This window comes from Eulemur rufifrons, chromosome 7, assembly GCF_041146395.1.
Source record: "Eulemur rufifrons isolate Redbay chromosome 7, OSU_ERuf_1, whole genome shotgun sequence".
Classification (NCBI taxonomy): domain Eukaryota; kingdom Metazoa; phylum Chordata; class Mammalia; order Primates; family Lemuridae; genus Eulemur; species Eulemur rufifrons.
Genome location: NC_090989.1, coordinates 114,404,947 through 114,418,601, shown reverse-complemented (window position 1 = coordinate 114,418,601; position 13,655 = coordinate 114,404,947). Strand labels below are relative to the sequence as shown.

The 13,655-nt window shown below is 34.8% G+C and overlaps 1 protein-coding gene across 14 annotated transcripts in view; it reads left to right on the top strand.

Moving 5' to 3' along the window:
- Nucleotides 1–13,655, top strand: part of TRPC1 (transient receptor potential cation channel subfamily C member 1) — a 74,298-nt gene extending 60,643 nt beyond the window's left edge. For all 14 annotated transcript variants that reach the window (XM_069475379.1, XM_069475378.1, XM_069475376.1 and 11 more), the window contains 4 exons: nt 8,035–8,210; nt 10,085–10,286; nt 10,545–10,739; nt 11,766–13,655. In XM_069475379.1, the coding sequence (XP_069331480.1) occupies nt 8,035–8,210; nt 10,085–10,286; nt 10,545–10,739; nt 11,766–11,993 (801 nt within the window). In that variant the 3' untranslated portion in view covers nt 11,994–13,655. The remainder of the gene's footprint in view (nt 1–8,034; nt 8,211–10,084; nt 10,287–10,544; nt 10,740–11,765) is intronic.

Here is a 13,655-nt window from a genome sequence, read left to right as displayed (position 1 = left end):
CAGCTCTTGGCCCCTTCCTCTTTCTTTTCTCCTCTTCCCACTACAGAGTATCGTTATTTCTTCTTCAGTGCTGTGATAACCAGTCCTCACAAGAGCAACAAATCTCCCCCTTCAGCCTCTTTTTTGACCTCACTCTTTCAGGCCTCTAAGTAGAAATCTAAGAGGGCTTTTTTTTCCACTAAGAGAATCTAAAAGTGGAAAAATAAAAAAAGACTTTATTTTTTGAAGAAGGGAAAGAAGTTATTTGGGAATTTTCTTAAGCATTAATCCCATTTCTTCCCAAAAGTTTCTTCGTCCCTACTTCATTTAGGATAAGAGGTGCGTTTCTTTCCCAGAGGTAGAAATGTCTCTTTCCTAGGGATATCTAGGAATATCATGTGGTTCTAGACAGTTTAACTAAAGGCCCCACATTAGTTGATTATTGTTTCCTAAGCAGGATCCCCAAAGCAGAAGTTTCAGGCAAGGATTAGTTCTTGGGTGGTGGTGATGAGCAAATCAGACTAAGGAAGTGTCTTATCCATGTATTCTTAGGCCTCAACATTTATGGTAATTGAAAGTGCCTTTATCTAAATGTCTTGCTTTTCTGCTTGGTCTAATTATTAGAATTACTAATACTACAAATGGATGAACACCCCCTTGGGTTCTGACAGCTTGGTTCAAAATCTTGTTCCATCATCTGAGCCTCAATTTCTTTGTTGGTGTGAGAATTAAATGGGTCAGTGTATACCCAAGTACCTGACACATGGTGGGCTTTACATAAATGCTCAGATCCATTTCTCCATTCCTTTTATAGTCAGTTAACTATAGCAGACCTGAAAAATAATATAAGAAAACTTGGAAAGTTAATGTAGTGCTTGAGACGTGAGTGTGTACTTTATTCCTAATGAATTATTTGATTTACTGGATAGTTTATCAGCTTTGATTTAGTAGCCTGTATAATATAAATGGCACATTGATGCTGTTTCTAATAAGTAAAGAGCAATTTCAGGTGCTTTGCTTTTGGGGCTATGTTAGAGCTAGAGGGAAATAGAAGTCATGTAGCCCAGAGGGTCCCAAACTGGTGGGGCTCCAGAATCACCTGGGAAGCATGCTAAACCTAGATTCTCAGAGATACTAACTAGATTGAGTTGGCTGGGTGCAGTGGCTAATGCCTGTAATCCCAGCACCTGGGGAGGCCAAGTAGGAGGCTCTCTTGAGGCTGGGAGTTTGAGACCAGTCTGGGCAACATAACAAGACCCCCTTCTGTACAAAAAATGTTTTAAAAAAATGGCTGGGCATGGTGGCAGGCACCTGTAGTCCTAGCTATTCAGAAGGGTGAGGCAGGAGGATCACTTGAGCTCAGGAATTGGAGGCTGCAGTGAGCTAAAATTGTGCCACTGCACTCCAGCCTGGGTGATAGAGTGAGACCTTGTCTCAAAAAAAAAAAAAAAATTGGGTTAAGTGTGGGCAAATGGCATGTAGGTGAGTCTGATGCAGCATTTGACTATCCGCCATATCCCTTTTATACATCAGGAAACTAAGGCCCAGCTCACACAGTGTTAGAACCAGGACTTGATGTTAATTAACCAAGTTAAAAGGTGTAATTAACAATTCATTCATATATTAATTCAGCAATCCCTGATGTGTTGGGAAGTATTATATGAGAACTCAATCCTTACTAATTGGACCTAGCCCCAAATTTCTAATGAGAAAGCTAAGATAAAACCACAAAATAATGTTTTTAAAAAGTATTTGCAACAAATTAAAAGCAGGAATTCAATTCACACCTCCGCCATCTATTAGTTTTGTTACCCTGAGCAATTTCCTAAATCTCTCTGAGCTTCAATTTGATCAGTTGGAAAAATGGAGACAATGTTAGCCTTTCCCACCCTACAGGGTAGGTAAAAAAAAAAACGTGATAGCTCTTGGAAAATGGCAAAGAATTAGATAAAAGGCATATAAAAGGTAGTAATATATTCAACATTTTAATTAATGTGCCAGTCTCTGGAGCTTATTAAGACGTGGTACCTGTCCTTAAAGATTGCTAGAGAAGACAAACATAAATATTAGTGAAAAATACTATTTTAGAAATAACAAACTTTCTTTGGGAGCATGACACAAGGAGTACCTGGAGAGAGTCAGGAAGGTTCTTTAGAGGAGGTGGCATTTGATCTGAGCCTTGAAGGAATAAGAGGCTTGCCTGGCAAAGAACAAAGCAAGAGTAATATGCGGAAGGATGGAGTCATAAAGCATGGCATTCTTAGAAGAAAACAGAATGTTCTTTACACCTGAAGCATTGGATTGGAGTTGGGGCAATGAAGCTGAAAAAGGCTAGAATGTCTCTGTTGTAGGAGTTTTAACATTATCACACATGCAAAGGAGGTTTTTGAGCACGGGTGGCTTGAGTAGATAAAACTTTTAGACAGATAATTATGGCTTTATTCTGGAGGGGTATTTGGAAGGAGAATGACTAGAAGTTGTCATTATTATTGCTTCCTTTTGTTAACAACTTTTATAATTTAAAGAGCCTAAAGATATCAACTTTTTCTCTATCAGGCATTTAGGTTATTTTTGTTGTTCTACATAGTAATCTATGTATAAGGCGTTTTCCCTGTGTGAAATTATTTTCTAAGGATAAGTCTCCAAAAATGGTATTAACAGATCAAAAGATAGATCCTTATAACACCTCAGTATTTTTATTTCTTTACAGTAGAGTATGTTAATTTTCTGTCACACAAGCAGTATAAAAAATACTGTTTTACCACATTAATAGTATTTGGTGCTTTTAACTTATACTAACTTAGTAGTTTGCTTTAATTTCCATTTTTCTGATTATCAAGAAAGATTTTTTTCTCTGTGTGTACTAGTAGTAACTCCTGTGTAAATTTCTTTCTTTTTTTTTTTTTTATTTCAGCTTATTATGGGGGTACAAAAGTTCAGGTTACATACGTTGCCCATGTACCGCCTATCCCCCCCAAGTCAGAGCTCCAGGCGTGTCCATTCCCCAGACAGTGCGCATTGTACTCATCATGTAGGTATACACTCAACCCCTCCTTGCACCCCCCCCTCCCCGAGTCAGCATCTTCAAGCGTGACCATTCTCCAGATGGTGCGCAACGCACTCATCATGTAGGCATACACCCATCCCCTCCCCCCAGCCCCCACCTAAGTCTGATATCCGATTGGTATTATTCCCAAATGTGCATTTAGGTGATGATCAGGGAAACCAATTTTCTGGTGAGTACATGTGATGCTTGTTTTTCCATTCTTGGGATATTTCACTTAATATAATGGGTTCCATCTCTCTTCAGGAGAACCAAAGAGATGTCATATCACTGTGATTTCTTATAGCTGAGTAATACTCCATGGTATACATATACCATAATTTACTAATCCAATCATGAATTGATGGGCATTTGGGTTGTTTCCACATCTTTGCAATTGTGAATTGTGCTGCTATAAACATTCGGGTACAGGTGACTTTGTCATAGAATGACTTATGTTCCTTTGGGTAGATGCCCAATAATGGGATTGCTGGATCGAATGGTAGGTCTATTTGAATCTGTTTAAGGTATCTCCATAATGCTTTCCACAGGGGTTGCACTAGTTTGCAGTTCCACCAGCAGTGTATGAGTATTCCTGTCTTTCCGCATCCACACCAACATTTATTGTTATGGGACTTTTTGATAAAGGCCATTCTCACTGGGGTTAAGTGATATCTCATTGTGGTTTTGATTTGCATTTCTCTGATGATTAGGGATGTTGAGCATTTTTTCATATGTTTGTTAGCCATTCTTATATCTTCTTTTGAAAAATTTCTATTCATGTCCTTTGCCCACTTTTTGATAGGGTTATTTGATTTTTTTCTTGCTGATTTTCCTGAGTTCTAAATAGATTCTTGTTATCAGTCCTTTATCTGATGTGTAGTATGTGAAAATTTTTTCCCATTCTGTAGGTGGTCTGTTTATTCTCGTGACTGTTTCTTTGGCTGTGCAGAAGCTTTTTAATTTAATCAGGTCCCATTCATTTATTTTTGTTGTTGCTGTGGTTGCCTTAGGGGTCTTCTTCATGAATTCTTTGCCTAGGCCAATGTCTGTAAGAGTCTTTCCTACATTTTCTTCTAGAATTCTAATCGTTTCACACCTAAGGTTTAAGTCTGTTATCCACTGTGATTTGATTTTTGTGAGAGGTGAAAGCTGTGGGTCCTGTTTCAGTCTTCTACATGTGGCTATCCAATTTTCCCAGCACCATTTATTGAATAGGGATTCTTGTCCCCAGAGTATGTTTTTGTCTGCTTTGTCAAAGATTAGGTGTCTATATAAGGATGGTTTTATATTTGGATTTTCTGTTCTGTTCCACTGGTCTGTGTCCCTGCACTTGTGCCAATACCAGGCAGTTTTAACAACCACAGCCTTGTAGTATAGTTTGAAGTCTGGCAAATTAATACCTCCCATTTTGTTTTTATTGCTTAAAATTGCTTTTGCTATACGGGGTCTTCTCTGATTCCATACAAAGTGTATAATTATTTTTTCTATATCTGTGAAAAATGATGTTGGTAATTTAATAGGGATTGCATTGAATCTGTAGATCACTTTGGATAGTACAGACATTTTAACAATGTTGATTCTTCCGATCCACGAGCATGGTATGGTTTTCCACCTATTTACAAGTTCTGCTATTTCCTTCCTCAGTGTTTCATAGTTTTCCCTATAGAGGTGCTTTACCTCTTTAATTAAATATATTCCTAGATATTTTATTTTCTTAGTTGCTATTTTGAAGGATACTGAGTCTTTAATTTGGTTCTCCAATTGACTGTTATTGGCATATATGAATGCCTCTGATTTGTGTGTATTGATTTTGTAACCTGAGACTTTACTGTATTCGTTAATCAATTCCAGGAGTCTCTTGGTTGAATCCTTGGGGTTTTCCAGATATAACATCATATCATCAGCAAAGAGTGAGAGTTTGATCTCTTCTTTCCCTATTTGGACTCCCTTGATTCTGCTCTCTTGCCTGATAGCTCTCGCAAGGACTTCAAATACTATGTTGAAAAGTAATGGGGACAGTGGACAGCCTTGTCTGGTTCCAGTTCGAAGTGGGAATGCTTTCAATTTTTCCCCATTCAGTATGATGTTGGCTGTGGGTTTGTCATATATGGCTTGTATCGTTTTTAGGTAGGTTCCATCTATGCCTATTTTGTTAAGCGTTCTTATCATAAAAGGGTGTTGAATTTTGTCAAATGCTTTTTCTGCATCTATTGAGAGGATCATATGGTTTTTATTTTTGCTTCTATTTATGTGGTGAATTACATTTATAGATTTACATATGTTGAACCACCCCTGCATCTCTGAGATGAAGCCCACTTGGTCGTGATGGATTATTTTTTTGATAAGCACTTGGATTCGATTTGCTAGGATTTTATTGAGAATTTTTGCATCTATATTCATAAGAGAAATTGGTCTGTAGTTCTCTTTTTTTGTTGCATCCTTTCCTGGTTTTGGTATCAATGTTATGTTGGCTTGGTCAAACGTGTTGGGGAGAATTCCATCCTTCTCGATATTGGAGAATAGTTTATGTAGGATGGGCACCAGTTCTTCTTTGTATGTGTGGTAAAATTCGGGTGTGAACCCATCTGGACCAGGGCTTTTCTTTTGAGGAAGGTTTTTTATTGCTGTTTCAATTTCAGTTCTTGATATTGGTCTATTCAGGAATTCTATTTATCCTGTGTAAATTTCAATATCAATATTTTAATTACCTTCTTTTCATTTCATAAGTTTTCATATTTCTCAAGTAAAACTGCCAAGGAGTTTTAAATAAGTAAATATATAACAAAGCATGATTATTACTTTTACAAATACATAAACCTTATAATTTTCCCTAGTGTAAAATAAATTTACTGTTTTTAATGTTTGCCTTTCACATGAAAATTTTAGTGTCATCAGACCAATGTTTACCTCAGTGAGATACACTGTACTACTTTTAGTTCTTCCATTTTGCATAAGAACTGATGTCATGCTTTTAAAAAATAAGTCATAAAGTTTGTGGTGTTCTCATTCAATATTGCTCACTTGATACTGAAATTGATTATACTTACTCTTTAAAACTTAGTTATGTTAAATTAAAGCCTCTATTTTGACTAAGCTTTTAAAACTAAAATTATATCATACACAGTCACTCTTGGAAACCTTATTTACCATAAGCTCACAGTGTCCAAATTTTTTCAAAGGTTATCTTTTCTGTAATTATCAAAAGCAGTTACTATATTCTTAACTATCATAAGTTATTAAGTTCTCTACTAGGATGTATGGCTTTGTTCTAAGCAACCATAATCAATTATTTCTTTTCCAAGGTGACCCAGTAAAGCTGTCATTGTTAAGAAGAAAATGTATTTCTTCTCTTTCTCACATATTTTGAGCTTTCTGATCCTAACCTCTTCCTGCTTCCTCTGTTAGAATTTTGCAAGAAGACCAAGTAAGGGAAGCATAAGGAAAAGTTCCACATAGCCTGGTATGCAAAAGTCAGGCATGTTGGACCTTTCCACTATTGCAGAGTCTGGGTTACTAGCTTGTGGTGTGCCTAAAATTTTAAAACACCTCTTCTGCTCGATTAGCTGGCTCACTTTAGCGGACTAGAAGAGCCAGGCCACTTGCCTGTGGCTACCATTTTATATCATTTAAAGTGGGCATATGCTGTGTTGGCAGGTTTGGGTCAATTAGGAATTTTATTTGAAGTTGGATTTAATTAATTATATGAATTTGACCTGGTTAAATTTGAGGGAGGGTTGTTTTTAAACACCAATTTTTGTATTTTAAAAGTAATAAATGCATACAGTAAAGAAAATCCAAAGGGATATAAAGTGAAAAAGTCCGTCTTCTATACTCTTAGTCCTACCTCCCATACATAAGCATTGTTAACAATTTCTGGTATAAACTTTCAGCAATTTACTATACATAATAAACCATATCTATATGAAAGTATATATCTTATCTATCCTTAAATAGAAATGGGAGCTGCTATACAAGGGCTGTCTGGAAAGCATCCAGCCATGGATATGATGGATATATGGATAAAATGTCTGGATACTCTGGACAGCCCTCATATGTGGTGTTCTGTACCTGCTTTTTTGACTTCAAGTCTTACAGACATCTTTCTATGCCAGCACATATAGATGTACTTCATTTTTTAAAAAAACAATATTTAAGATGTTCTGATTTTTTGCTACATCTAACAATGCTGCAGTGAAAATCCTGTATATACATGTATCTTTGTGTAGTTCTTACCTATTGGTTAAATTTCTAGGGATATAATTACTGGATCAAGAATGCAATCACATTATTTCCCAAATTTATATGCCAATTTAAAAATCAAGAATTTATGAAAAATAGCTAATCCACCGATTTTGAAGGAGTATGAAGGAGAATGAAATTAGGCTTGAATGAAGCTTTCATATGCACTATACACATCTAAATTATAAAAGATACTCATTATTAATACTGGACACTCTCATTTGGCTTGGACACATAGTATTTTCTTAAAATGGACCCAAAGTGAAAGAAAATTGATCACGTTGGCAAAAGAGATTAGGGCAGTCCTAGAGGAGTAAATGCTGTGTCATTTAGGAATTGGTTGCAAAAATCAGGTGAAATACTTTGTGTCATAATGATTTTGTATTTGTAAATTTTAAGAAGCTATGCAAGTATAAGCATTTATTTCTCTTTAGGTTTGAGTGGGGCATTTTCCTTTTATACCTTGCAAGTTTTCTTAAACTTCCATGTCTCTGCCTCTACCTCCATAGCAACAATGTCCTCTGCAGACCTCATCCAGATTCAAGGAATGTACTATCCAACACTCACAGTGTTGACATGATTAAAATGGCTTTTTGTTAGGTAGCTAGATTTTCGACGTTTTCAAAATGCTGAAATATCTCAACCAGATAGATTAAAAGGGGTGGCCTGTGGATCACAAGTTTGTCTTCCTTTTGTTGCTGGGTCATTTAATATTTAATATTTTGTTTTTCTGTTAATTTTAATGAACACCTATGTAATATATTTCACAGATTTCAATGGGACAGATGTTACAAGATTTTGGAAAATTTCTTGGGATGTTCCTTCTTGTTTTGTTTTCTTTCACAATTGGACTGACACAACTGTATGATAAAGGCTATACTCCAAAAGAACAGAAGGACTGTGTAGGCATCTTCTGCGAACAGCAAAGCAATGATACCTTCCATTCGTGAGTGTCTTTTAAATATTTTAGTAAATATATTTCTCTCTTCCTACCATGTTCTATATGAATTAGTACCTACAGAAATGGAGCTTCAAATTTTCTTTAAGAAATTCCATTTTTTTTTGTGGGGGGTGCGCAGAATCTTATTCTGTCGCCCCAGATAGAGTGCACTGGCATCATCATAGCTCACTGCAACCTCAAACTCCTAGGCTCAAGCGATCCTCCTGCCTCAGCCTCCTGAGTAGCTGGGACTATAGGCATGCACCACCATGCCCTGCCAATTTTTATATTTTTAGTGGAGACAGGGTCTGGCTCTTGCTCAGGCTGGTCCCGAACCCCTGAGCTCAAGCAATCCTCCTGCCTCGGTCTCCCAGAGTGGTAGGATTATAGGTGCGAGCCACTGCACTTGGCCAAGAAATTAATTTTAATGTTCACAAACTTTAATAAATACTTCATTTTCATGAATCAAATAAATCCTTAATTTTCATGAATCAATGTAGTCATCTTTACATATAGAATCTTAAGTAGTAGGTCCAAGTTATTATATTGTCTTCCCTTACTGCAGTCTGTCTTAACAGAGGACTTCCTGGCATTTCGAGTCCTCTTAGCATTTTGGGCAATTCTTTGTCAGTCCCATATATTGCATGATGTTTAGCATATCAGCCCCTCAAGTATTAAGTGTCAGTAGCAACTCTCAGTCATTGTTACAACCAAAAACACTGTCTCACATTTTCAATGCTTTTTAAGAGATCATTAGACTTGAGAATCATTAGAATTTAATGAACTGGTTTTTTTCTCTAATGTATCATAAGGAATTGAAAAACCAGTTATGAGGTAGACAAGATACCTCCCCTCAGTTTTAAATAAACTAATGGAGAAAAGGGTATGGAATTACACATTTGTTATGGTCTTATTTTGTGCCAACTATTCTTTAGTTTCTTTGTGTGTCATCTTATTTTAAATTAGGCTGCACACAGTGGCTCACTCCTATAATCCCAGTGCTTTGGGGAGCTGAGGCAGGAGGATTGCTTGAGGCCAGGAGTTTGAGACCAGCCTGGGCAACACAGCAAGACTCTTTCTCTACAAAAAATAAAAAAATTAGTTGGGCATGCTGTTGCACACCTGTAGTCCCAGCTACTCAGGAGGCTGAGTGGGAAGATTGCTTTCTAGTGAGGTGATACAGGCAATAAAAAGATAAATGTATAGTATGTTACACAATGATAAGGGCTAAAAAGACAAAGTTTTGGCTAAGGAGTATATGTATTTATGTGTGAGGGGGAACACTTTTAGATAAAGGGACTAGGGAGTGTCCTAAAAGAAATGATATTCACCTAAAGATCTAAAGCTGGTAAAGAAGCAACCATGAAGAAGGTATCTGGAGGAAGAGCATTTACAGATAGGGGGAACAGCAAAGGCAAATGCTCAGAGGCTGGAGCATGACTGGCAACTTCAAGGAAAAGCCAGGTGGCCAATGTGAGTGGAATGTGGTGAATCAGAGGGAGAATTGTAGGAAATGAGGTCAGAAAGGTAATGGGGATCATGTAGGACCTTGTTAGCCTGGTAAGGATTTGGGGTTATTAAGACTGAGAGCCATTTCAAGGTTTTGAGCAGAGGAGTAGCAAGATCCAATTAGATATTAACAGAATACTATAGATAGAAAGGTGGCAAGGGGTTAAACAGGAATAATTTGTCTTCCTTTGGGTCTATTTCTTTGTTTAAGGCATATCTGTACTGCAGAAATCAACCTCATTTATTTTATAAGGTATTATTCAAGGATTATCAATGTTTCATTTATGTAATTTTCATATAAATGAATTATTCGTTTTTGCTGATTAATTTTTTTAATTGCCTTTTAAACAAAAATGTAATTGTCTTTACAGGTTCATTGGCACTTGCTTTGCTTTGTTCTGGTATATTTTCTCTTTAGCACATGTGGCAATCTTTGTTACAAGATTTAGCTATGGAGAAGAATTGCAATCCTTTGTTGGAGCCGTTATTGTTGGTACATACAACGTCGTGGTTGTGATCGTGCTTACCAAGCTGCTGGTAGCAATGCTTCATAAAAGTTTTCAGTTGATAGCAGTAAGTTCATTTTTTTTTTAAATTTTATATTCTCTTCAGATCATACTATGCAGTAGCTAAGATAACCAAAGATTATAAGCATTGAAAAATGTATCATTTAAAAATTAAATATAGATTTTTAAAATGTAAATAATATATAATAATTGCAAATTCTGGACCAAATCTGCAAGGTGTGGAAAAACATCCCCTTCCCATATGTGTATATGTGTGTGTGTATGTATTCATATTCTATATTGCTTTTCAATTTGCCTCTTATAGAATCATGAAGACAAAGAGTGGAAGTTTGCTCGAGCAAAGTTGTGGCTTAGCTACTTTGAGGACAAATGTACATTACCTCCACCTTTCAACATCATTCCTTCACCAAAGACTATCTGCTATATGATTAGTAGCCTCAGTAAGTGGATTTGTTCTCATACCTCGAAAGGCAAAGTAAAGCGGCAAAACAGTTTAAAGGTAAGAAATTAGAAGCTTGAATTGTACCAAATAAGTTTTAACAGTTTCTAATCTGAGCTGCTTCTTAAAGCCTAAGTATGCAAGTTCCTTAAGGGCTGTGTCTGACGTTTTTTGCTGCTGTATGCTTGATGCATGGCACAGCATCTAATATAAAGTAAGGATTTAATAAGTACTTACTGAGAGTGATAAATAATACTGTGTTTTTTTTAGTTTTCAGATTCTTCTAAAATATGAAATCTCATCTCATATTTTTAAAACATGGGAAATATTTAGAATACCTATTCTGTCATTATAGGTAAAAGAATGATTACTAGCATCAATTCGTATTTTTCTGATTCTTCAAAGTTATTCAAGAAGAATAATTTTTATTTTTTTAAAGTCTACCTCAATTCGATACTTATTGCTCTAAAGTAAGGGTTGGAAAATTTTTTCTGCTAAGGGCCAGATGGTAAATATTTTACACTTTGCAGGCCAAGATAGAAATCAAAAATGTTATGTAAGCAGTGATATAACAAGAGAGAAAACAAATTTCCACAGAAATTTTATTGATAAAATTCAAAATATAATAATAATCAAATAATTTTTTGTATTACAGGTCTACTAGCAAAAATAATGGAATTCCTTTTGGAGGGCAATAAAATTTCACTTAATTAGGGCTCAAAATTAGCGTTCCCTGCCATCAAATTGATGATAAATGTTCATGTGTAAAAATCATTCTTAGCTCACAGGCTGTAAAAAATAGAAAGTGGGCCATATTTTGCCTGTGGGTTGTAGTTTGCCAATCTCTGCTATAAATTGAGGTTCCTAAGAATATTTTTTTAAATCAAGATAAGCATAAAGGTGAGTAAATAAAACAAATATGAAAGCTATATTTGTTTTAAACAAGTGTTGAATATTATTTCATACCATATAGTAGCAAAACTATAGTCTGATAAAGCATATGTATGTATCTGTGAATATTTTTTAAAAATTCACCTCATTTAAGTATGTTTCTGCATATCATTAGTATTGTTATTTGTTTTGAAGGAATGGAGAAATTTGAAACAAAAGAGAGATGAAAACTACCAAAAAGTGATGTGCTGCTTAGTGCATCGTTACTTGACTTCCATGAGACAGAAGATGCAAAGTACAGATCAGGCAACTGTGGAAAATCTAAACGAACTACGCCAAGATCTGTCAAAATTCCGAAATGAAATAAGGGATTTACTTGGCTTTCGGACTTCTAAATATGCTATGTTTTATCCAAGAAATTAACCATTTTCTAAATCATGTAGAGAGTAATTTTTAATAACATATCTGAAAGACTGTACTTGCATAACTTGCAGTTAAATTAATGAGATACATATTGAAATAAAGAATTATATAAAAGCCATTCTTTAAAATATTTATGGGATAAATATACGTTATGTAAAGTATGTATATAGAATTAGTTTTTTAAAACCTTCTGTGAGTGGCTTTTTGCAGGAGCAAAACAGATTAAGTAGATAGATTTTGTTAGCATGCTGCTTGGTTTTCTTTTTTGGACAGTGCTTTTAAATTTCTTCTTTTTATGTTTAAGAGGGTCAGTTATAAATGTACACATTGCCCAGGAGGTTTTGTAACATGAAGATCAGCACATGTGGGCTGGTCTCCTTCCATAGAATACGCTTGAGATATAGAAGTCATGGTTTTAAAAATCTCTGTTTTAGGAGTTCACATATAGTTCAGTATTTGTTGTTTAGGAGTGTAGTTTTATCTAAAATAATAGCCTATTTTTTTTTTATTTTGTTATAATTTTAAGTAACAAAGAAAAAACCCTAATGAATATTTGAATCTATTTATGTCCCTACTGATTTAAATTCACTTCAGTTTTTGTTATAATATATTTACTTTTACATGGTTATAATCACTTTATATTTTTAATTTTGGTTTTTCCACTTAATATTTTATATATACATTTCCATGTATTGACATAGTCCTTGTATTTAAATTTTTATGGAATTATATAGTTTTTGAAAAATGTAGTCAGTAGATGTTTTTTATTTTTTAGCTATAGAGTATTTGATTACATTTATAAATTTGCATAGCTACTTCTCTAGACACTTGGTTGGTTTTAATTTTTCTTTATCATAGTAGTGCTATAATTTTTTTCAAGTTGGATTGAATGTTTATAGTTATAAAATAGAAGATACTTTTTTATCATGTGTAGTCACAACCTCTTTGTTTTTGTAAAAATTATAACACTGTTTAATGTAAGGATTTGTCTTATATTTAGAATAAGATTCTTGAGCTTATTTCCCAAGGCATTTTCCACAGAATTTAACATAGCTTCTATAAAAGTGACTTCATGCTTATTTGTGGATCATTCTTGTTGCTTAAGATGAAAAACATTGACTTTTTAAATGGGAGACCAAAATATATATTTAATTTTTTTCTGTGTTCACATAAGAGATGTAGCTAAATGTTTTTCATAGGTTATTGCTTATGTATTCTTGCAGCATTTCCAGTTAAGAGGATATTCGATATATAATTACCTTCTTAACTGAATGTCAAATGGTCTTAAGGCCACAGGGTGCAGGTAGCCCTTGGTCTATAGGCACCACAGATCCAGGGATCATTGCCTAAATATGTTAGCATTATTTTCATCTTGCTTTTTACTTTTGATTTTTTAAATTCCAAATTTTAAGTGTTCCCTCTTTGGGGTAAATTCTTATAAAAATGTTTATTGTAAAGTTATATATTTTGTCTACAATGGGATTATGCAGTTCCCAATTGGGATTTTACATCAAGATTTTTAGTCATTCTAAAAAATACCTATTATTAAATCAAAATATTTATAGAGTATCTAATGTATGCATGAGTTATTTATGAGGTACATTTTGAGTGACGGCATATTGTAAGAAAAAAGGTGAATAAAACTTGACATTAGATTATAAA